The sequence below is a fragment of the Lepisma saccharinum genome, chromosome 25 (genome assembly GCF_977018435.1).
Source record: "Lepisma saccharinum chromosome 25, izLepSacc3.1, whole genome shotgun sequence".
Taxonomy (NCBI): domain Eukaryota; kingdom Metazoa; phylum Arthropoda; class Insecta; order Zygentoma; family Lepismatidae; genus Lepisma; species Lepisma saccharinum.
The window spans coordinates 12,366,490-12,392,130 of NC_139253.1; the positions used below are offsets into that span (position 1 = coordinate 12,366,490).

Consider the following 25,641-nt stretch of genomic DNA (forward strand, 5'->3'; position numbering starts at 1 on the left):
CTGAATACGCGGAAAGGCTTTTCGAAGTCCGCTCTCGCCTAGGGCAGTGCGATATCGAACGATGTCGAACTGATATAACGAGTACCGAAGGTATCGACTCCGATATAACTGGGTATCTATCAATTGCAATTTTATCTAGGAGAAACTAGGAATCCTACTTGCCTGTTGAATAAGAGAAAATAGAAGTGCCAAAACACAATGAAGTGGAACATTTCGCTCTGCAGTTCTCAACCAGCGCCCCTCCCGAAGAACTTAAAAATCAGCGAGAATGAACGGTGCTTTTGAATCAGCTCAAAAGTTGATTATGGTGGTCATCGTCGATAATGTCGATGTCAACATCGGAATTATCGATATGCCAACGTTCGAGGCGCACAATGGTTCGGATCCCACTTTAAACCGTAGGTCCAGTCTTTATTATCCTATCTGTTCATAAAGTGGACTTAAAACTTACAAAAATCGATATATCGAGGTCGATATTTTTACGATATCGAACCTCCGATATTTTTAGAAATCTCGACTCGGTATCGATACATCGAAAAACACATCTTTACTTTTACGTTCCGATAGGCTAATCAGAACTTGACCTTCAATCGGGTGAATCGAACATGGGACACACTGAATTCGTGTCTCAACCTTATCCACTACACTACCAACTGTGTTGTCAAAAACGTATTTTCATTTTACGCCACTTTTCGATCTCTTTAGACTAATCCCGATGAATAGTCATAAGATTAAATTGATGAAGGGACACTTGCAGAGCCATCGTTAAACATACCATCCCAGCACTCACCTACTGTGGCAGAAAAAAAACACAGAAATACTTTGTTGGGATGGCCACCCAAAAAGGGAGTTTTAACACAGCCTTCCGAGTTAGCATAAAAGCATATCTACTTTGCTTCTTTTACAATTCACCCATTCATCAGCGATGAAAATTTTTTGGGAGAAAGTCTCACAAAGAACAAATTTCCATATTTTGCCCCACTGTTGGGGCGAAGACAAAGCCAGCATGGGGAAAAATTAAACTTCATGGTGAAACAGCCATCTGAGCACCAGGGTCTGTCAAATGACTTTTGATTGGGTGATGCATTGTCAATGCATCGATGTTTGATTGGAACTGTGGAATACCTTGTTGGTTGCCAGATAAAGCACGGGTTATGTTAACTGCCACTCAACCTCCAGTTAAGGAGCTAACTGCAAATGGAAAAGCTCAGAATTTCAGTAACTTCTAGTTCCTTGCCGAGTCTCACCACCGCTGTTTTCTGGCTTTTGTGGTCGAAGCTAATTGCACTTCTTTTCAAGAAGCTCTGCAACACTGAACACCAAATTTTGGGGGCTTCACAGGGTATATATCCCAAGATCCCTTGCACCAAAGGCGAGCTCTTTAACAATTTGGCTACAAGGAAACTCGTTAGCACATCCAACCACATGCAAAATGCCGGGACCTCAAGCAACAAAATGAAGTTGCATTTACAGTGTAGTCACTACATATGTTTCCACACTGTGGCATCTTAACAACTCCCCCTCCCCTTGATATTGTATTGATATAGAATGTTTCCTGAAAATACAAGGTAATTCAAAATTATTATCGGTTTCCCTAGCCTACAATAAGGATGCGAACCAGTTGAAGGAAAAAAAGTTACAAACTTGAGCTTAACTGTGTTGCCATCAGTAATCAACCTGATAGGTACTGCATTTACAGTCTTCCAAATGCTTCAACAAATTGTTCTGAACAGGAAAAATTATGACTCATTCCGTGGGCTGTTTTAAACAATTCTTGGGTATCCAAAACTGTAGTGTGAGCAAGTGTCATGTCAGGGAAGTTGGTAACAATCAAGGACATTGCTCTTCAGTGGAGCGAGAAACACCTTGAATCAACGAGCGATCTCCCATGGTTCTTTCGCTGAAAATCTGGTGTGAGAGACGTAAATGCAAGACTTCCAACATGACATGTACGCATTCAATACGGATTTCAACTGACACTTTACGAGAACAGAGGTGCACTACACTGTCAGCATTAGTAGCATGGAACAGAGGAACTTCTTTGAGTTGAGGAAGTTAAAAGGATGACAAAGTAAAGCCATTCTGTACTCTTAGGGTGAAGGAGTATGAGAAAAATGGACAGAACATGAAATACAACAACTTCTTTTTCGTAGTATTCAACCCTGAGGTTGACTTACTCCAGATTCATCCCCCCTTCTTTCTTATTGCCAATTGAAAATTTTAGCTTCTGCCATTATTCCCCTACTCACTTCATATTTCCTTCTCTTCATTCTTCTTCGTTCCTTGATTCTAGTGCCCACCCAACCATACGCCACTGTGGAGGCAATAAAAATGTTGAACAACTCACTCAAAAATGAACGTAGAGAAACAGGACTTGTTCTGAGATGGACACATGGCACTCTACCAGTTATGTCCAGTTTGTCATAGGTCATCTGGGGAAGGATCCCAGCCCCCACCCAAGAATGTTTGTACTTTCTTGCATTTCTTCATTTGTTCCTGTCTTCTGCTAATGTGTGCATTTCTTTGCAGCTTTCATATTTTGAATGAGCAGTTTTGATATACTCCATCCTTGCTTTCCAATGAGACTTTGACCTTCTATCCTTCCTTCAATTACAGTTTTCACTATTCCTTCATGTCCCAGGACATAACTTACTATTTTGCAACTTCTCTGGATATCAATTTGCTTTGATTTTTATTATTTAGTCACTTTTCTGACACTTTTGGCTAATCCCGACAAAGAGGGTGAGTAATGATATCATGAAATAGATGAAGGGACGCTCCCAAGATATCAGGCATGGACTGGCCAGGATTCGAACCCAGGACACCTGGTGTCATAGCACTCTGTGTTAACCACTCTGCCATGGAGGTTGGCTCAATTTCCACATGCTTCCCTTGCCTCATGCGCATCTCAGGACATCTTCATTCCTTAATCTAGCTACCCATTTGATCTTCAACATTCTCCTGTATCACCCACCCATCTTTACCTTTCAGCATTCATACAATGCTGTGCTCCAGACAAAGGGCTACAGGAATCTCTTCCTTTTAGCCAAAGCTATGTTTCTGGTCATTAATAATTATTTCTTCTCATAAAAGCTCCTCTTTGGGTGCTAGTCTGCTTGTGATCTATATCTCTCTACACCTAAATCTTCTTGTTTGGTTTGATGAGTTTTAAGTCCACTTAATGCAGAGAATGCTAATTGGGACTGGACCTACAGTTTGAAGTGGGATCCAAATCATTATGTGCCTCTACCAAGTATCAAACCCGGAACCCTATGGTTACAAGGAGACAAATATTTTTGTATTATTCAAAAAATTGAAGATGTAATTGAAGAACATGGACAAACAATGCTAGGCACATTCCATTTACTGTTTTTTTACCTCTTTATTTAGCAGAATCTGAATTAAAAACCTTAATCTTGTGATTAAGTGAGACAGATAGATATCTATATCCCAAATCCTGACTCCAATATCGGAATCTTGAATCTGATATCTAAATCCAAGAATGTATTTCTGAGGGAGTGAAGAGGGGAAATTTCCCCCCAATGGATTACTGCAACTCTCTCATTGGTAGTTAATGTAACTTTCCTGAAAATTCTTGGACTCACCCAGCCTTGAATAAGTGGGGTACTTGAGGGTAAGGCAGCCAGAGTATGGTGCTGATCAGACCACCTCCACTGAGATAAGATTGAAATCCCTCAATGTTACTTTCTGGCATGGTTTACAGAAGATATCATTGGCTTTTTTAAAACTGGGGTGTAAGGGGTACCTTCCATCTAGGTGCCCAAAAGTCAACCTCACTTCCACTAGTGCACCCTGGACTAAAGACTAACGAGGCTCTGGCGACTGGCACTATGGCCAGTATAATTTTGTGTGTGTTGTCCTGTTTTTTGTCCTTGTGTGTGCTGAGTGCCCATTTACAGCCTCCGCTTTTAACAGAAGTCAGAAGATTTTAAGATTTTTAGTTATGCAACGTTAGAGTTTTTATTTGTAATGGTAAGGGGCTGGCCCCCGTATAATGTGATGGGATCAAAATAGCCTAAGTGCTGACGCTCCCAAAATGTTAAATTCAAATTCAAAAAAAATATTTTTTTAAACTTTGTTTCCTCTTTTGTTATTTTTAATTTTGAAGAAGCAAGCCTATGCAGTTACAGTATGTCTGGTAACATGCAGTGTATCCAGACATCACCTGTTTCTCCAAGAAGCAGTGTTCAGCTTGCGGAAGACAAAAATAAACAATATCTGCTACACAGCAAAAAAAAACTACAGCATTTATTTACTTGTTCCTGTAATTGTTGCTTCCTACACCATCCTTGAAACAAGAAAGCATGTTCTGAATAGAACATGGTGGTAACTGTACTATGGTAACTTTTCTGTATTTTAAGAGCTTTCATGAAGACTCTGAACATTGATTACTCTTTTCCATCACCATTCTTTTACTCTTCATTACACCTACAACAAGAAAAATAACAATGCAAAGCTTCACACAAAATAACATTAAAATTCATCAGTAAGGAAAGGAAAGAGAATTATACGAGGGAAAGTCAGTAAATTAGTCACACAAGGTTATCAGAGATACTAAGATGGGTACACTTGCTTCTCAACATAATCCCTATCACTACTGATGCATTGATTCTGGATCCAATATCTAAATCCCAAATCCTGGATCTGATATCTGAATCCTACATAACGTATTTGACATCTGAATTCCAATTCTTAGAGCAGATAGATATCCCAATCCCAAATCCTGGATCCAATATTGGAATCTTGAATCTGATATCTAAATCCAAAATCAGATACCAGAAAATACTGAAATGGGTCCCTAACACTTACTCTGACATCTAAATGGTGAATCTGGTATCATATGAATTCACTAAGATCAACATCCAATTCTTAAAAGATTCACATCCACCCATTCCTAAAACTGACAGTTTTTCAAAACTGCTAACTACCATTAGCAGGTTTGCGATAAGCATCTGTGATTTATTTACTGACTTTCCCTCATGTTCTAAGCAAAATGCCTACTTACCATCGCCATCTATAAGTACACCCAACTCATCTCTCTCTTCTGACTGCTTCTTTACCCTCTCAACTGAAAAAATAAAATAAACAATAATCAGTACTTCTGCAATATCACAAAAAACATGCAAAATTATACCATTTCAGCTAGCAAATAAGACAACAGCATCCATGTCTTGAACCACATATGCTGAAAATTGATGATCCAAATCATGTGAAAAGTGGATATTTTCTGGGAAACTAACTAGATTCATTATAGTAAAAAAAGGTTCACAGCATGCATTCACTCCCCCCCACCACACACACACACACACACAATAAGTACTCAGAACTTTACAAACATCTTTGAGCAAATGAAGCATATGCAACCTGCAGCAACAATTAAAGCTGTGCTGGAACTCTGGCCTGCACCGGCAGTCATTTTCAAAAAAATAGCCATGATATTCCAAATTATGAAAAATTACATCTGTTTAGAATTTTCTTTGCAGCATTCCAGTAAATCTTCATGTGATTTGTTTTCGTTGTTGTCTAGATATTTAAGTTAGAAAATAGACTTACTGTGCAATAAAAAAAAATCACACGAAAATAGGCTTACCGTGCATAAAAACTATCACACATCTAGCCAACAGTGAAAGCAAACCACACAAAGATTCACTTGAATGCTCTGGTAGGGATTCTCAAAAGTTGTAATTTTATAAAATTTGGAATGTCATGGCCATTTTTTTAAAGGAGAGGAATTTTGGAGAATGACTGTTGCTGCTAGTCAAAGGTGCATCAAGGCCTTAACTTGGACACACACAGATGGTGCACCTCTTTTTACTCGGTTCATATCATCTCTCTTTACTCAACATAAGCAACATAAGAAGAATTACAGTGGAACCTTGATGTTACGTTTCTGAGATGACCAAGTCGAAAGAACTTAAAATGTGGGAAAATTTTACAGCATTTTGCTCTATTGGAACCATGAACATTGAATGTAGAATGCGGAAAAATGTAAAAACAGGGACCATAAAATCGCGGTTCCACTGTATATTGTATAAAAGTAAGGTCCCCTTCTTTCCTCATTCTTGAGAGTATTCAAATGCTTTCCAAAATAACTACACCACATGGAAACTGACACAAAACACCATTGTTACATCCTTAAATACTTCTTAGCTTCAAGCATACCTTCAAACTGTCCTTTGGCTGGCATGGATGGTAAAATATGAAACACTCCATCTGAGCAGCGTGCAAGATAAGCATTGACACAGAATATTAAAGCACACAAAAGCAATATGCATTTATCAATATTTCCAAATTACATCTATCATATCTCCATCATATCAGCTCCAAATCTATGTATTTCTTGTATATATCAGAAATATATGAGGGCAATTCGAAAAAAAAACTCAGTTTGCGCATGTGCGAGAAATAGCTGGGGATAGCGATGTCAGTCCTGTAGCGCTGTGCGCAGTAGTTCAGTAGGCAGTGAGTAGTCAGTGGAAGGAGAAGGTTGTGTTGCAGTTGAAGTTGTCGTACATGAATGGTGTAGCATGTTTAAAGATGGACAAACTGACGTGCACGATGTGGCAAGAAGTGGGTGCCCATCTGTAGTCAGCAATGTACTTGTGCAGGAAATTGACAAAACGGTCCGTGAAGTCCGTTGGCTCATGATATCTGAACTTTCTGTTCGCTTTCCCCACATTTCTTGGGACTATTTTGTATGAGGTGGTGACAGAAAAGTTGGGATACCACAAGTTCTGTGCTCGTTGGGTTCCAAAACTGCTTTCTGAGGAGCACAAAAAGCACCGAATGGGTTCTGCTTTGGACTTTCTCTCATGTTATGCCGAGGAAGGAGAACAATTTCTTAACAGAATTCTGACCGGCGATGAGACCACTGCTGGATGCACTCAAGAACTTTTGGAGCAGTTCCGTTGGGAAGTTTTTGCTCATTCACCCTATAGCTCAGATTTGGCACCGAGCTACTACCACCTCTTTAGGCACATGAAACAGTGGCTTGCATTGCACTGCTTCGACAATGAGAATGCGCTTCACAATGCTGTTAGAGAGTGGCTTCGTTCCCATGCGGGAGATTTTTTTGCAGAAGGAATTTCAAACCTTGTAAAACGTTATGACAAGTGCCTCAATTTGAATTGTGATTATGTCGAAAAGTAATGTAATGTTGTACTTTTCTAATGTGTATAATAAAAGTTCTGTATCTACGAGTATCTGTCATTGATAACCAAACGGCGGTATTTTTCCGAATTGCCCTCATATGTTTTCTCCTGATATCAATAACCAATATTCTACTGCAGGTGTCTCCTGTGCATTCCACTGCATAATATGGCATTTACTTTGCAAAAATCCATGGTGCAAGAGCTTTTTGAGGGGCTAGGGCCTACCAGGCAGCTTTTCATTGGGTGATGCATTGTTAGGACATCCGAGTAGAAACACTGCTGTTTTATGGCTTTGAGACGAGACTTCTATCCTGAAGATGAGAGTGACGTTAGCTCTCGAAGGCTTGGAAACTTTTCCAGAATTGACCTGGTCGATAGCCCAAGATAATTTATTCAAGGAGATTTTACAAATCTTGGGCACATTAATATAACAACAAAATGGCAGAACTTCATGCAAACAGACTTTTTATAGCAATACAAGACTGGTTAAATTATCAGCCATTTTTACTGATATACTAATATATCTATTTCAGCTGAAACCTCCATAAACATCAAATCCACCAACCACCTACAATATCTTCACTACTCCAGCTCTCACCTCAACCACACCAAAAAAGCCATCCCACTCTCCCTAGTCTTCACAGACCAATTCATTCCACTCATCCTACAGCCTACATTCATTCCCATAACCTACACATACATCAACCATACATCAACATATATCAAGCCACCCTCCACACTTGGACCAAACAATCCAAAATCTAACCCCACTGTATTGATCACCCAATACCAACCTCACTTCATGAAGATGAAACACATCCTTCACTCCATCCTTCACAGTTATCCCGACACCAGAATATCTTTTGGGACAAACCCAGGGTTGTCTTCAACCTCAAACCCCACCTCAAAAACATATTGGTCAAAATACACCCCCACCCCCAAGCCCACAGGTGCAATAAACATGGATGCAAGACTTGCCCCATACTCATCAGCTCCCCACCCTCCAGATCGCCACTGCTGCTGGCAAGTTCGCCATTCACATGAGGGGTACCTGCATCTCCTTCAGCCTTATATGTATACACCTTTATCTGCCAGATCTGTGGTGACTTCTACCTTGGCGAAACTTCTATCCCCCTGAACCTCAGAAATAATAACCACTGTTCTTCAACTCAAGACTCAGACCTTACTGTCGCCACCCATACCAACACCCATAATACCACCTTTAACGGCTGTTTCCGTGTGGCTATTATCCACCTATTGCAGCCATCCACAGACACCTTCTCCCACAGGCAATGGGAAAGGGTATAACCAACCAAAGGTTGGGTATACATCCCCAATACATACAGGCAGCACTCCACTCCAACCAAAGTACAAGGCCAATTCAATTCAGGTAAAATTAATAGGAATAGACATTCCCATATATGTTAAGATTAACAGAAATTAGGCCTAATTAGTAAAAGTATGATAAAACATCAAAATATTAAGTAAATAATAAGCCCCAGACCAAAATTCATTGGTTATCAAAAAGACATCCTTTTTTTGGACAAACAGAATTCAGAGAGCACATGTTGTTTTTCATGCAAATTTTTTATTAAAACAGATATTTTCAGGATAACATTTGTGCAAGCACAAATTAACTTGCTTTCCCTGAAAATAACTCCAAACCACAATTATATGTGCAAACAAACCACAAAAACATCAAAAAATCGATGTTTTTGGACAAAAGACAATCGGTCTCACAGCACCAGAGCCATCTGGTGAGAGTCAGTGGAACTAGCCCTGACTGGACTGCCATCTATTGGATTTCCTTAGGTACTAGATCAAGGCAAGTAACCCAAGGTGCTGTGGACCAATCAGATGGCTTCATGGGCGTGGCTACCAGACAATGAGACTGTGATAGCTTCTAACATGTGAGGAAGCCATCTTGATTTCACTCTGTGTTGATAGTTAGGATAGTTAACATCGCTCCAAGTTTTGGGCCAGTGTAGGCCAGTGGAGAGAGGACAAAGGAGAAGCCATTGTGTTCTAACATGTGGAATATCCACTAAGTGCTGGGAAACAGCCCTGTGGTGTATAATATGGACGAATTACAGCACTTGAAGTACCTTAAAGTGCATGAAACCAATATTCATGAAAATTCGGAAATTTTCAATACCACATGGTGAGGGCAATGAGCCATCAGGAAACCATGATGTCTTTGTATCCAAAGACATCCACGATTATTAGGCCCATCCTTGGTGATATAGCTCCCTGAAACAGTTCATGTGCAAGCCAACATCCATATGTCTTAAGATACCGCTATATTTTTAGTGAAAACCCACCAGAAATTCCCCCATTTATAGTTGGAGTGAAAAGTGTTTGTTTTAAGGCCCATGTGTGATGAGGTGAATGCAGGATATGTAAGTACCATGCTTTTTGTTACCTATTTGTTGGTTCTAAGTGTAAAAACGAACCTATAAGTTTGTGCAGTGCTTGTGTATAGTTAAATATGTTAACATCAGAATATTAAATGTGTCTTTCCAACATCTTGATTTATCAATTCATATTTGGGCGGGTAAGTCCGGGAAGCGTACCTCTCGCTCCGGAATAAATAGGCTGAAAGTCCCTATGATAAACCAGCAATCACTCCTCGGAATGGATGCTGGTCTATTGGGGACATCCTCCATGTTAATGGTCACTGGAGGACAGCGTAGAGCTGCACGGGGATAGGTGCGTCCAGGTTGCATAGCCAGGTAGTTTTGTGGGTTCAATGAAGCCCAAGGTGGGTGAGTAGGTTAGGTTCATCCTTCCTACCACTCGGCAACGTAACCTGGAGGCACGTATCCCTGGACCAGCCGCGTAGACAAAGCCATCCGACTCCCAAATCTACCGTCAGTAGTCTTTGGTCTCCGTTGTGTCTTTTGTCTCCTTGCCGCGCGGATCGCAAGGGCCTACATATCTAGCATGCACACCACTAAATGCCACCGGACTCAACCAAGCCACCTAATAATTGTCCCCTTTCCCCTCGAACTTTACCAACAGTAAACTGCATGTTTACTAGGGATGTGACGAAGCTGAAAATTTACCGATGATGATGTACTCGCCGATTATTTTTGGAACTGATACCGATGCCGATATTTAACCGATTCCGATACATAAGATTATTAAATAGAAATGGGATGTTATTTTCAGCATGACAAAAATAAATTTGCTATGTACATTTCTATTGCATATCATATGTATATACATATATATTCTCAAGAGATGCGAATGTACATTTGCATCTACAAAATGTTACGTGAACCTTTATGAAGAACATTGATTCTCAAGAGATTAAACATTAGTACACAAGCAGTTCTTTGAAATGTAAAATGAATTCCTGTTATGCCAGATTCAACTTCAGAAATACGAGATTTGGAAGCACTTCAGGAAGTAACCTACTTCTTCTCTTATCTCAAATCTGTTCAGCAACACTGAACACTCAATCACTAAATACTGATGCAGCAAGTATGCCCAAGTATTTTCTCAGGACTTGCTTCAGGTTTGAATATTCATTTTTGAATTTCCAATACATCCTGGTTCAGCAATGTGTTGTTTTATTTCCGATTTATAGTTAGGTTGATCCTCTGAATGAGTTTGCAATAATTTTATTACAAAAACTCTACAATAATGACGAATCATAACCAAATTGTCAATAAATCTTACAAAACTAGAATATAAAACTTATTAGAAGGTAAAACTCTAGTATAATCTGTACCGGTTTAAATATTGTTTTTTTGCCGATTCCGATACCGATGCCGATGTGTCAATTTCGGCCGATTTTCATACATCTGTAATCGGCTTCGGCACATATGTTTACTTTTCTCGTCGATGCCTGTTATGTATTAATTACTTCATTTTGGCTACAAAATATCAACCTTTCTTTTATGTATGTGTAATTGTTTACTGTCTCCCTCTTTGCATATATTTGTTTATCCATCCTTCTAACTCTTTTCTTCATTCTATTCCCATATTTCAGCTGATAGTATGCACCTACCATCTGTGACAAAAATATTGAGGCCTCTGTTTATGTGCTTGTAAAATTGTACTCCATGGGAGGAAAAAAGTCAAATATACCTCATTGGAAAGCTACAAGTATCTATTTCTTAATAAGCATCATCTGAAAATTATCCTTCATTGTGTTATCTTATTATAATGAAAAAGTGTAGTTTTTCTTCCATTTTGCAAGAACGGGGAACTTATCATACAGTTCATAATCAACTATTGCTATAATATTGACATTTTTTGTACTTGAAGATGAATTATTCTTCCACCTCTGTGAAAAAAATCAAATGCAGATCTTCACTAAATTCTTCAAAAATTGAAATTTTAGGCAAACGTGCAATCTTGAAATGCATAATAGCAAAGTCAATGAAATTGTAAAAAGCCAATTATTTATATGACACATTTGATCCAAATCCAAAATCTTGGTCTCCGCCTTGGCCTTATTCCCACTCCTTGTGCATTGTAAGCTCTTACTGGTAGTCATTCTGCATCCATCCTCTTCATCTGTGCCTGATCTATCCTGTCCTAAATCTTCGCCACCCCCACCGTCTGTCTGATCTCCTCATTCCTTATTCTATCCCTTCAGTCTTCCCCAATATACTCCTTAAAAATTTCATCTCCACTGCCTGCATCTTTCTTTTGTCTCTCTGTCATTGTCCAAGTCTCTGCTCCATACGTAATTACTGGCACATACAAGTGTCCAACAGACAGTAAAACATGCAATTCGACACTGATGGGTTATTTGCTTTGGCAAGGATGAGGTGAATGCCAAAACTCAGAGAACCACAAGTTCAAAGAAGAAATGTGACCCCTCGTTGGCAAGATTGTGCCACAGTTATGTCAAAATCCCATCAGAAATCTTAACAAAAGGTGACATTATACCAAAGAAACCTATTGGCTATTTCTTATTGTCCTTCATATCCAATTGTAATCATTCATACTACAATATAAAACAAAAACATTCACAGTTTTCATACTGTGTGTTTCCTACCCCTAAAAAACATCAGGTAAGCTCATACTGGAAAACCAAGGGTGAGGCCAAACAAAAAACTTACATTCTATGAATGAACATTCCAGTTTGAAAATGAGTTATTACAATTCAGCTCAACAAAAGCATTAAGCTTTGTATGCTATGTAAAATACACATTATCTGCATTACATGAGTTCTTTATATTAAATTGTGGTTTCTGCAAGCATATAAAACAGTGGTTGCTTTCAAATTAAAGATTGCATGCTTGTAGAAACTAAAGTATTTTAATACCAAAATGTAGCAAAAAGAGAGCAATTTGAAATTGGCCTATTACACACCTAACATTTGAAAAACTTATTTCCTTTCATTTCTGATTTTTTAAAGTACAAAATTTAGAGTAACAGTTATAGAGTGCTTGTTAATGCAACAATGCTCTTTGGATAAAATTAGAACCAAGCACCAACAATATTACTGACTCTAAACCCAAATGGGAAAAGCTTCTTCAGTACCTCATTGTTTGGCACAAGCAGGAGATGTACCACATAGACATTTTAGCGAAAAAAGCAGGCTTGACCAGGACTCAAACCTGGGCCTCTAGCTTACCATACCATTGATATACCTACTGAGCTACCGAGCCAGCTCTGGTCTTGCATGCTTTTTTGTCAGTATTACTGCAATAAGATCTGTTGCATTTGAAAAAGCTGTTGACGTCGATGGTGCCTAGTTTCTCCAAGCATGGAGATGAAAATTACCTGTTTGACATGCACAGGAGATTTGCTACATAGAAATGTTACCAAAATACCACGTAAGTAAAACAGAAATAGCAAAAAATCAGGCAAAACTAGAGCTGGCTCAGTAGGTACAGCAACGGCACAGTATGCCAGGGACCTTGGTTCAAGTCCTGGTCAAACCTGCATTTTTGCAGAAATTTCTGCATACTTCATCAGTATGTTTGGTAAGTTTAAACCAAATATGTTACATACATAAATAAAGTTTCACTTTGCAAGAAGACTACTTACTTTGGGCAAGGTTTAATGAACTAGGTTTCCGCCTTGTCTCCCTCTCTGGGTTCCTGATTTTCTCCATTATTCTACTTATGCTTTTCTCCTTTTTGTTCAAAGGCCCAAGACAACTCTCCTCAACAGTCTTCACACACATTCGATGTATATTCAATATACAATCTGCAAATAGAAATCACAACAATTATATAGTTCTACATCCATTTGTGACTCGTGTTTCGTAAGTCCCTCTGAGATTTTAATGTCTGGCCGTGCAGTTGCGAACCCACATACAAGAAATGAAAGCATGCCAACGGGTACGGGAAATGTACAAGTTTGTTTCATGACTTAGTTACCTATTTCTCTGCTAGGAGGCAGTAGTGTGCAAAACATAGAAATTTTCCAATGAACAGAAAGCTTTTTGTTAGAGTGCTGCATGGAGGCTTTTTTGCTCGATTGTCTAATAGTTTGCACGGATGATGCTAGATGGCTTACGAAATTGACTGTTTCTTCGCTCGATCGATATACGCTCGAAGCCCAGTAGTTCAAGTACAACTGTAATTTGTCTGTGGTAGTGGGACTTCAAATATACTTCGTGAAGTGAAAGATGCAGTGAAATTGAAACTAAAGTGAACATTGTCATCATATCCATGTTAAAATGTAATTTAGTTTATCTTACCAATACATAGAAATATATGAAAATGAATAGATGATTATGGGATGAAACTACCAGCATGAATTTTACACATGTATTTGTAGGTTTATTGTCACATTCAAATGATATTTGATGTTCTATATATTCGAGCTGGCTCGAGCGTGGAAGATTCGATCAAGTTTAAGCGAGCGAAAGTGGTCTAATGAAGTACTCTACTTTTTGTGTCTTGGCCTCCCAGGTCACTCAACCTCACTCCATGCAATTTTTGTTTCCTGCGAGGTTATATTAAAGATTGTGCTTACGTGCCTCCTTTACAAAGAGATTTGTCAAAGCTTCGACAAAGAATCATGGATGCAGTTGCTACCATTGGCATTGATACGATGGAATGTGTGTGGCAGAAGCTAGATTACAGGAATGATGTTTGCTGAGTCACCAAAGGATAGCATAACGAACATTTGTAAGGTATGTTAAAAACTTCCGAAATCCCAGAGGACTTACGAAAACACTGTATTTAATTCTCATTCAAAGAACTTGTTGAAAAAAAAATTCTAGTTATCCATCAGACTACCCCACTAATGAATTTTCCACCAAATTGTTTTACTGAAAAATAAGCAACACCAGAGTGTACACCAAAATAACAAATCCAAAATTCTTGACTTTTTCATGACTTTCTCTTAACATTTATTTAATCGCCCTCTACTTAGGCATAGTTGAAAATTAAGAAAATGTATATTTTTATTCAATAAAAACCTCTTACCACAGTGCCGGTTAAGATAAGAACTTGAGCTGTACTTTAACAAGAGATTTAGACTTGCTTTACTTATATCACAGGTCAACACAGATTTTCCTTTTTTGATTGTGGCGCTTGTTTTATAAGTAAGTTGTGTACTTGAACACAAAAATGACCCCAGTTTTGTCCCATCACATACCAATTTTTAATAATTTACATATGTCTATTTAATAATAAGATTAAAAAATACACAATATCCCAATGAAATATCAATACAAATATTGATCTGAAAGAAAAGAATCCCGCATTCATTTTTTTTATGTGCAAATAAAAGGCTTCAATACAAAAAACAAAAAGGGAATGTTTTATCTGGACTTGGATTCTGCTAGAAGGCCTGTATCACATTGCTCTGATGTTCCTGTACCGAACCCTCCGAAAAACCTTGAAATACTGCAATCTGAATCAAGTTCTACGTCAGTCATCTGAAGATGGCACACACACCCCAGTTAAGTCACCTGAAGATGGCAGACCCACCAGGTATACGTACTCCAACATTTCAGACAAAATAAACTCAATGATCTGGTCAGAGATTTAAATCTCCCAAAGGATGTTACAGTACACAAGAGAACATGTCGTACAAGAAGTTTTTCATCCACGTGACAATGCTTCTGTTAACAGCTCATGCATGTGACCATTAGTGCTTTTCGTGCTTCTTTTCCTTTGAACTTTATATGTTACAATAAGCAATGTGTTTATGAATGTCATGCACTAATCTATAGCTGTACTAAAGACACAATATAACGCAATGTGTATTTCATTGCTGTTTAGTATATTATGTTGGTTGTATGGTTGGAACGTACATATTACGTGTAATTTTTAAGAAACCTGATATGATACAGCAAAATGGCAGTCTTTTCTGTAATCCATACATCTTGAAGATGAAAAATTAGTTATTGAATGGAAAAAAGGTCTTAACAACCTTTTTCTTTGTTGACCTGTGTTATTAATGCATGTAAAAAATTAATGCTTCAGCCTTCATCCTGGATGCAAAATGGCCACATTACTATATTTAATATTTAACAAAACTTTACATGTACAAGAATGTAATGCTTAAGAAAGTGAGCAAACTTTTTACCACATCTCAATAATTTTGGATTTCCAAATATTCAATTTTATCAAATCCCAGTACAGGTATATAACAATGTAAATTCACTATACTGTAAAAAAGTAACAGAATTTCTTGACCGCAAGCATAATTTCTTGACTTTTTCTTGACCTTCCTGTTGATTTCTTGATTGGTAGACACCCTGAATACTTATTTTAATTTAATGTAATGTCTTCTACCACACAGAAAACTTTATTTTGGAGGAAATATGTAGTTTGGATCTGAAGGGTCACTGTCATAAACTTTATTCAGGAAGAAGAAACTTTAAGAAATATTTTTTTCATTAAAAATTAAATTTTATCTGCACATTCTACACGATACCCACACCATGGAACACTATATTTTGGAAGTCAAAGTATTTTATGAACATGAAATCCGGCACTTTCCTAATGCAGATATTGATGGCAACAACCAATACTAACAACGATATTAACTTGGCTTTTCTGTGCTAATTTTACTATGAGAGAACGGAGAGTTATTACCTATCCCTGTTAATTCTGATAAATTAACCCCTTCCCTGTGTTCGGCGTAATATTACACCCTTGGTCACTATAGCTTATTGTGTGTTGGGCGTAATATTATGCCCGCAAACATCTCTGACTGAAGTAACCTGTGTTGAATGGAATAATACGTTCTTTGTTGGTGAAACATATGTTTTGCTATTGAAGAAACAACGACCTTTTATTTAGTGACGATTTTCAGTGCCGACAAAGAAGAAGTAGTAGTAGTTCAGAGGAAAGTAAACTGTTTTTGTGTTATGCTGACAAAGTGCAAACGAGTTCGTTTGTGTGCCACGTTTAGTCAGTTGCTTTATGTACATTTTTTTTTTGGTGTTGCATTATTTGAACTGTTGGTGATTTATTGTTGGTTTTTGAGTTTGTGAGTTTCTAATAGTATCTAATAGTATTGTCAAACAGGATTCCAAAATCCCTCATCCCTCATACCTATTGAAGATATTGCAATGAAACTTGGTGGACACATTATGTATAGACCATAGTATTTTTCAAGATATATTATATACCCAGGGCCGGTCCAGAGGGACCCAAAGTTACCAAAAGGGATTTTTCGGAGAGAAATTTCCCCAATTATCCCTGATTAGTATCTAATAGCAGAGCGTATAGAAGAGGGAAGTGTGCGCACTCTGCAACATTCCCATTGCGGGTGGCGGACCAATGAACTAATATTGCTGGTGTCGCACTCGGCTGTAGCTTGCTGCCATCAGTCGTAACAAAATGTTTTAGCAAATCATGCCCTGGTTTTTATGTTTATATTTATACCTTTTATATACGAATGGGTACAGCCTGTTGTTATTTATGCAAGCTGAAATTCCACTTCTGCAGAAATCCTTGTTAAAATATTTATCCAAGTAGTTCTTCAGTTAGAAAAAGCAGGTGCTAACATTGTTGGCTTTACATGAGACAACTCAACAAATAAAAAGGCTTGGAAATCATTAGGAATAACCAGAAAACACCTATTTATCTTAAATCCTGCCGATGACAACAGGGAAATATGGGCTTTTTCAGATTTCGTTCACATATTGAAATGCATAAGGAATCACTTTCACGACAAAATTCAACTTTATGAAGGAAATCCCATCAATTTTGACTGCTATCGGAAAGTTTATGATGCAGACACAGACCAGTCCACCGGTCTTAGAGTATGTCCTAAAATAACATCCACACATTTAGACTAGTCGCTGTTCCAGAGGATGAATACCAGAGTGGCATTTCATCTTTTCAGCAGAAGCGTACCGGATGGAATTACATTTTTTCGACAGACCAATGGTTCGGCTGATTTGAGCGGCAGTGAGCACAGAAAAAAATACAAGAAATGTAAACGACGTTAGTGACGGTTTGAATTCTCGAATTCCTTCCAACGCCTTATACAATGGTTAAGGTCTTACATACTCGTGTGCAATTTTCTAATCACATTAAAAACAACTGATAATACCGTTGAATCTGACAGGACCATGGAATCGCTAATAATTTATTTGCAGAGTACCTTGCAACTGAGTGAATGGCTGTGGGACAAAGGCTACAGATATGTGTTAACGGGAAAATTAAACCAAGATCCCTTTGAGAGACATTTTGGGATTTTAAGTTCGATCCCTCCACCACAGACTTCTTACATTTGCATTTGTTGCAATGTATTTATGTCCCAGTTAAACAGGCGCTATTTTCGTCTGCAAACTGCGAGGTCAGAAGTGATGTGCCACTCACTTCGTTCGTCAGTCAGATGCACCTATTAGCAAGAAAACACAAGAAAATCAATAAGGAACTGAAATCTTCAATTGAAAATTGCAATAAAGATAAAATTAATTGTAACTCCTGCTGAATACTCCTATCAATCTTGGGAAAGTGACGTACGCATTGCTGATGAAGCCTCGATTGATTATGTTGCAATGGGAAGATCCTTAGTATACTATTTGGCAGGTTACATAATAAAACACTCGTAGAAATTTATTTTGTGCCAACAATGCATCAGTTCTCTTCGCAGTCATAAGATACAAACATCAGGCGATGCGGCCATCACGCAAATACGAGATTACGGATCGAAGGACAACACGTCGTTTCTCACTCATCCGTCGAACAGCATTCTCAACATCCCCCTACATGTTGAAAGGGCAATCAAAAGTAAACTGTGTTTGGCAAATTCAATGTGGAGCGACTTATTTTTTGACTGTCTCAATGCCATAGAAAATACCCCTGTTCCATCTTCAGAAATAGGTTGCTGTGATGAACACTCCAGAGCCATTATTCCCAAAGTCGTGCTACACTATATAAAATGCAGATTTTTCTTCCGGACAAAATAAATTCGTAAGGAGCTACAGTCATCCAAGTCGGCAAAATCATATCGGAAACTTTCCAAGGTGTCAAACAACTAGCTTTGGTGAGTACCTACATATCATCATTCATTTTATTATTAATTATCGTTTCCGTTAAATAAATCCTGTAATTTCACTTCAGAAATTATTAAATATGTATTTTAAATGTTAAACAGTGTTTTGAATTAAAATTGTGTGGCGTTTTGTCATAATTTACAACAAGTGTTACTTGGTTACATTGCTGGGCTAATCAAGCGGGCCAGCAGAGTTCAACACCAGAACCACCTCACGGCGGAACCACAGAACTACATCAAGTATGCACCCTTCCCTCTTCTATACGCTCTGCTAATAGTATTGTCAAATAGGATTGCGAAATATTTTTTCCCTCATCCCTCATACCTATTGAAGATATTTCAATGAAACTTGGCGGACGCATTACGTATAGACCATAGTATTTTTCAAGATAGATTATAATCTGGTACCTATATCCAGGGCCGGTCCAGAGGACCCCAAAGTTACCAAAAGGGATTTTTCGGAGGGAAATTTCCGAATTATCCCCGATTTCCCTTTCGTCATACTTAATACACACATGTGCGTGGTACCATTTGAAAGCCTTTCTATTCTGAAGAGATGAATTGCGCTGAAGCAGTAGCTACTTAAAAATATTACTACGCAAACTCAGAAAAAATTACACAGAACGGGAAAGCATTTTGTCTGAAAATTTCACGGGGAAGGGGTTAATGAATTCATAAAACAGACACAGATAAAACATCCAGGACTGAATCCTGAAACCCTGAAGTTTTTCAATATGCTACGCTGCATATAAAAAAGTAAAGTAGAATCAATCACAACTTACTTGTACACTGGTATCCTTGAGGTCCAATACCTGAAATAATCAGGCCACAGTGGTTACAGTATGTAACAGTATAATACTGATGAGCAACGAAGTGATGGCCTTTGATTGTGAGCTGCTGAGGAAGTAGAATATCATGGTGTTACAAACTTATTTACACTAAAACAATAGAACATTACAACATTTCAGGGTTAAAAAGAGAAAAATATAAAATGCAAGAAAGTGTAAAATCAGGGAATGTAAAGTCTGGTTCCACTATACATCAGAAATTTATAATTTTAAGCATAAGTCTATCATGCTGCCTTAACACCATCCGAGGTACTCTGTGTGTCTTAATATAGTTTAGATAAAAGGTTGTTTTGTGTTGCCAATTACTACTTACTATTAATATACACATGAACAGGAATAGAAAAATACAGGGTGCCTGAAAAAATTTTAACATGGCACTTGGAATTTTTAAATTCAGTGCTAAAACAAATATATCTTTTAAATATTTCAAGATCGCTTATGGAAATTTCCATTACTTTAAAAAAATAATAATAATAACTGCAGTATGCATTAAATCAGAATAATAAACATACCATTAAAAATCCTTTCACTGTTGCTAGCCAAATTTTAAAATCTGTTGCAATTTTGTAATCGACAATATATTAGAACATATTGCATAGTTATTCACGCCGTTACCAGTTCAGCTTTCTTTAGAAGGCCACCCTGGTGTAAGAATTATTTATTTTAATCCTTTAATCTTGTACTAATTAAATGTTTTAAGATCATATTTCAAAATGTGTAACTTTATCTTAGTTGGATTCATGGCTTTCTTAGACCATACTTGCAAAAAAAAATGGTTCCGGAGAAAAAAAGGGCTGGCACCTGAATTATTTTTAGTTTTACTTTTTCTACCCCTGCACATGAAGTGTGCTTACGTATCTGAGTACTTGTATTTTATTTGATTAATTAACTCAATTAATTTGTAGACAAGGTCCAATGCAGATGGTGACAATGGTTACCAAATAAAATAGGTATGAAGGTGAGTAAGCATGTTTCTTCTTGCGTATATTAATATCTTACTGCATATTAAGTCTCATAACATGAATACTACCTACTAATTACACACACATACATACACAGAGGATTTACAATGTGAAAAATTATGTTATACATTATGAACCAATACAATTATTTGAATAACTCATTACTGCTAATTTTCAATGTTTCATTCACATAAGTTTCCATCAAATTTAAATCTATATTATGAAAACATAAAAATAGGATATACTTGTCGTCAAATATGCATACAATATGAAACCTAAGCTAACGTTCTTCACAAAAATCTAGTAGAACTGGTGAATACAGGGAACCTTGATTTCAAGTTCTTCAGACGACCAAGGTAAAAAAAACTTAAAATGTAGGAAAATGTAAAATATGGGAAAATTTTGTATAAGATGAAAAAAAATTATTGAAACGTAAATTTTGGAGTTCCAGTGCATTCACCTTAATTTTATTGAGTTTTTCTCAACATTTAGAACATAATAATAATAATATAGTTTTACTACACATACCTTTCTCGTCTTGCCTATCAGTCTTGACTTCAGTGATTTATCTTTGGAAACAAATGTTGGACATCGCTCTAGAAGACTATTGGCATGTTGACTTCGAACGCCAAATATTTTACTTAATACAGTTCCCAGTGCTGCAGCAGTTGTAACTCGTCTAATGTCTGTTTCTTTTTCAACATCATCTCTGTAAAATAATAAAAGACACACATGAAAAATATGACTGTTAGTTTATTTTCACAAACTAACAATTTATGTTTTTGTTACAGTATTCAAAGTCACTTTTGCTGCTGATCTTGGCTAATTGCAATGACGAGGATGAGCAATCATTAGATGAAATTGACGAAGGGACCCTCACAAAAAAATGCCTATGCCCCAACTTGAACTCTAACCCGTTAACTTTAGTGGCAAGATTGAAAGTCAACCACTTAACATGTTCAGCCACTGAGCAACTATAACGATTCATGTGACTCCACAGATAGTGCTGATCCTAGATGCATGCTATTTAGATATCTTTGCATTTCATGAACACACCAACCCTCTACTGAAATTCTATAGGACCTAAAAATGCCTAAATGAACTATAAATTCCTATAAATGCCAAAATGAACTATAAATTCCTACAAATGCATAAAAGTCCTATTTTGACTTGTAAAACACCTTTTAGACCATTTGCTTAACTTTAAAAATAACTTTTATTAAGAACCATCCTTAATTTCCACCACAAAGGTTTGAAACCCTTAATTGAACGAATCCGAGCTGCAAAAAAAGCAATGCAACAGCAAGGGGTGTCAACGTCTGTGCAAATTTCCACCATCTTCCAGCTTGGAAAAATGTGGAGCGAACTGACTTGATGAGGTGTTCTCCATTGCTGAATGCTCTGTTTCCCAAGCATATAAAGGGACCGTACGTGTAGCACACCAGACAAAAAATGTGGGGAGTTTGGAATGGAATCCTAGCTAAAAAATCATTCAGTTGCTAAAAAAGGAGCGGCATTATTCCCGGCCTCCAGTGTAAGAACATGGGAAGATTCCAAGAATACCTCTGTCTGATTGGCTGTTCCGAGTGGCTGCTGTGACAAGTAGGAAATGCAACCCTGCAAGTGGCCAATCACGTCACCTATTTCCTCCATTGACACAACAGTTAGGTGAAAGGGGAGGGTATGAACGTAAACTACAACTGCCCTAGTATAGAGGCTGTTCGTCAAGGAGAGAAGTCGAGTTTTATGAGCACACTTTATGCATAGATAGACTAATCGGGAATTGACCTACAGTTTAAAGTGGGATCCGAATTATTATGTGCCTCCAATGGACATTGAACCTATGACCTCTTCGTTACAAGGGGACGACTTTATCCCTATGCCTCTGAGAGAACCAAACCTGCCTTTGGAATCAGGAGCAGTTGCATTTATGAAGTTTGCACAAATAACTCCCTACAGCATAGAGAGAAGGTTCTCCATAGACACTTCTGGGTTGTAATGATCACATTGAAATTTAATGGGATTGTTACAACCCAGAAGTGTCCATGAATGTAAAAGTGCCTACTCACAGACCACTAGAAGATCTTCTCCACGGAGAACATTTAAAAGCATGTGGTGATGCAGTGCTTGAAAATATGATAAAGTTTTTACATTGGACAAATTGTATATTTTTTATAAATCAAAAAATAGTATTCATTGCAATAAAAATAGTAACTTCTGTATACAAATTACACCTAAAACCAGTTATTTCATAAAATTATTATTCATTAATCATTATGCCTATTAATTTATTATAAGCACCTGAAAGTCCTAAAATGGAGTTTATAAAGTCCTAAATCCCTCTTTTTTAGCATCTAAAAGTCCGTTCCCTAGTCATCAGTAGAAGTATTGGGTTCAAGGTGAAGGAAAGACATATGTTAGCCCCTGAAACAACCTTCATGTATCGGCCGGTATAGAGAGTAGCATCAGATTGACAACCAACATGTCTACTATATTGATGTGAAGGGACTAATTAAAACTATGGAATGCAAGTACAAGTACTATGTACAGGGTGTCTATCAAAATAACAAATTAAAATTCTTAACTTTTTCATGACTGTTTCTGGACTGCTTTTCTAGTCTTTCTTAACCTTTATTTATTCGACCCCTACGAAGGTAAAGTTGGACATTAGTAGGGAGACAAATTGATGGTAAATAAAAACTGAGGAGAGCGGTAAATAAAATGTTAGATCAGCGGTATATACCAGTGGTGGAAAAAAAAAAATTGGCACACACTTTTTCATTATGAGAGGAAACAACATACAAAAGAGCTATAAATTGATAAACTACTTCATTTTTATATACTGTACACATACAGAAGTACTTAGATTTCAACTGTAATTGCCAGTAGCAGCGTCCTTCTGATGTGATCGAAGATAAAACGTTCTTCAGCTGCAAGTGGTAGGAAACTTTAGGCAAATGTTTCGTTACAAATCGACAGTTTGCGAGCACAACTTCGACTGCTGGTTTTTGCGTGTTTTCTACTTAATTTGATGATATTTCACGAATAAAACTCATGCATATTTCATCATTGGGGGTGTAGTTACGTGCAGAATGTTCATAATTGAATCTTTTTTTTTCACATTTCGTGATTTCGCGCATCGCGAAAATTCAATGTCCCTAGACATTAGCAATTACAACAGCACATATTTATTTAATGAAAAAACCCCTACCAAAAAGACAGTTAAGATCAAACCGAAACTGTATTTAACAAGAGAATTAGACTTGCTTTATCAATTAATGCATCCTGGACTGCATTTGGCAGACTAGCAAGGCTCTGGCACCTGGCATCTGAACTCTCAGCCAGTATAATCTTATGTGGGGCTCCTGTTTTTGTCCCTATATATATTTGTGATTGTCCCTTCATCCATCTTATCTTACCAACATTCATCTTCAATCATAATTGGGAAAAGAGACATATGGTAGAATATAAATACGGAGAAACTAGTACTCATTTTATCCACGAAATTGATTTTTCTTCTTCGCTCTATTAATTTCAGTGGCCACAGTACAGAGGCCTCTCAGACATACAGTTAACAACAGTACACCTAGCGGCAGCAGGAGAACTACAAACAAAAGATGCACGCCAAGCAACAGTACGTACAGCAACGAGGATGGTGGCAATGGCCACTGACATTAATAGAACGAAGAAGAAAAAAACAGTTTCGCGGATAAAGTGAGTACTAGTTTCTCCATTATTTTCACCTTCACAATTAGCAAAAAAGGTGCAGAAAAGTGAAGTAAAATAAACTAAACCAGTTATTGTGATAGCAAAAATTCCTGTCCAGAAGCATGATTTCCTGACTTTTCATTGACTTGTTGACCTACTTGTCGATTTCTTTACTTTTTCTCGATTTTCATGAGTTTGACTGGCAGACACCCTGATGCAGAGGATTGGAGGCTCTTTGCTGACAGCTCAAAAAGAAGTTTAAAGTGTGTTTTGATGCACAATGGCAATAAGTTAGCGTTCATTCTCAAAAGTCAATTTATGCAAATGAAAGAAACCAATTAAAGTAGTTCTCAAACACTTGCTTCCCCACGTTCTCCACAGACTGCTGGGACACACTGTACATTTCAAACCTCTTATTTTTCCTTCTAAGTCCACTGGGGGAGGGGGAGGGGGCTTTACTAATTGAGACAAAGGACTTTAGCTCCCTTGCCAAATTCATACCTGGTTTTGATAACACTGAATTGATTTTGAAATGTACAACAATGTTTACATTTCATTTTCAAAACTGTCAAACATTATAATTGTGAACTTACATATATGGCTCTAATCTCCGCACAAGGATATCTTCAACTATCTTCATTTCTTTGTTTTTGTCATGAATGCTCTCGTCCAACTGAGCATCTGGAGGACCAAATAACGTTCCCAGTCCCGCAGTTCTCTTCTGCTGAAAATCTGCCAGTTGTTCATTCAGTTCTTCCTTTGCTCGTGCTCTTGCTTTCCAGAATACCTGAAAAATATGATGAAAACTCAATTTTAGCATGTAAAAAACACACCCTTTATAATAAGTATAAATAAATATTTCAAAGAAAAAGGGAGGGGGTACTGTAACACATACTGTCCTGAATATTTTCACTATGGATGGTCTCTACTGGCATTTTTCTGTTTCAAATCAGTAAAATTATCAATAAATTTCAATCAAAATATTTCTACAAGTAGTAGAAATGGACGAATATGAAATTCTTGCCGATACCAATAATGTAACAATATAAAATTTACCAATACGGATAACTGATATTTGACCAATTTGATAAAATTGCAAATATTCCATGATGATCTTAAATTATTTACTTCCTGGCCTAATGTATGTATCAGGAGTTTATGATGGGTTTTGTCATCCACATTATCATCATTCATCCTCATTTTCACAATTACCCAAAAGTGGCAGAAAAGAGATTTAAAATAAAACACCCCAAATCAATTATTTACTTTCCTGCACTTCAAGTTTTCTCACCATGGTTTTGTGAAAAACAAAAACAAAATTGTACTGCATATTGTCTTTGAAGATCAGTTAACATTTTATAACATATAACCACATTCAACAGTTACACAAAAAAACAATGGTAGAGAAACATTCACTAACCCACCAATTATTTTTCCCCCCCATCTTTCACTGAAATGAAACCAGGTTCTTATGTCCTTCAATATGGATAACATGTATTCATTTATCATATG

At 37.3% G+C, this 25,641-nt stretch overlaps 1 protein-coding gene across 9 annotated transcripts in view; it reads right to left on the reverse strand.

The window, feature by feature from the left end:
• RhoGEF2 (Rho guanine nucleotide exchange factor 2) overlaps positions 1 to 25,641 on the reverse strand; it is a 291,915-nt gene that overhangs the window by 194,173 nt on the left and 72,101 nt on the right. For 8 of the 9 annotated variants that reach the window (XM_083111366.1, XM_083111363.1, XM_083111364.1 and 5 more), the window contains 5 exons: positions 24,723 to 24,916; positions 20,950 to 21,130; positions 19,394 to 19,508; positions 13,185 to 13,346; positions 5,027 to 5,089 (listed from right to left, as the gene is read on the reverse strand). In XM_083111366.1, the coding sequence (XP_082967492.1) occupies positions 5,027 to 5,089; positions 13,185 to 13,346; positions 19,394 to 19,508; positions 20,950 to 21,130; positions 24,723 to 24,916 (715 nt within the window). The remainder of the gene's footprint in view (positions 1 to 5,026; positions 5,090 to 13,184; positions 13,347 to 19,393; positions 19,509 to 20,949; positions 21,131 to 24,722; positions 24,917 to 25,641) is intronic. The other variant, XM_083111359.1, reaches the window with a different exon arrangement.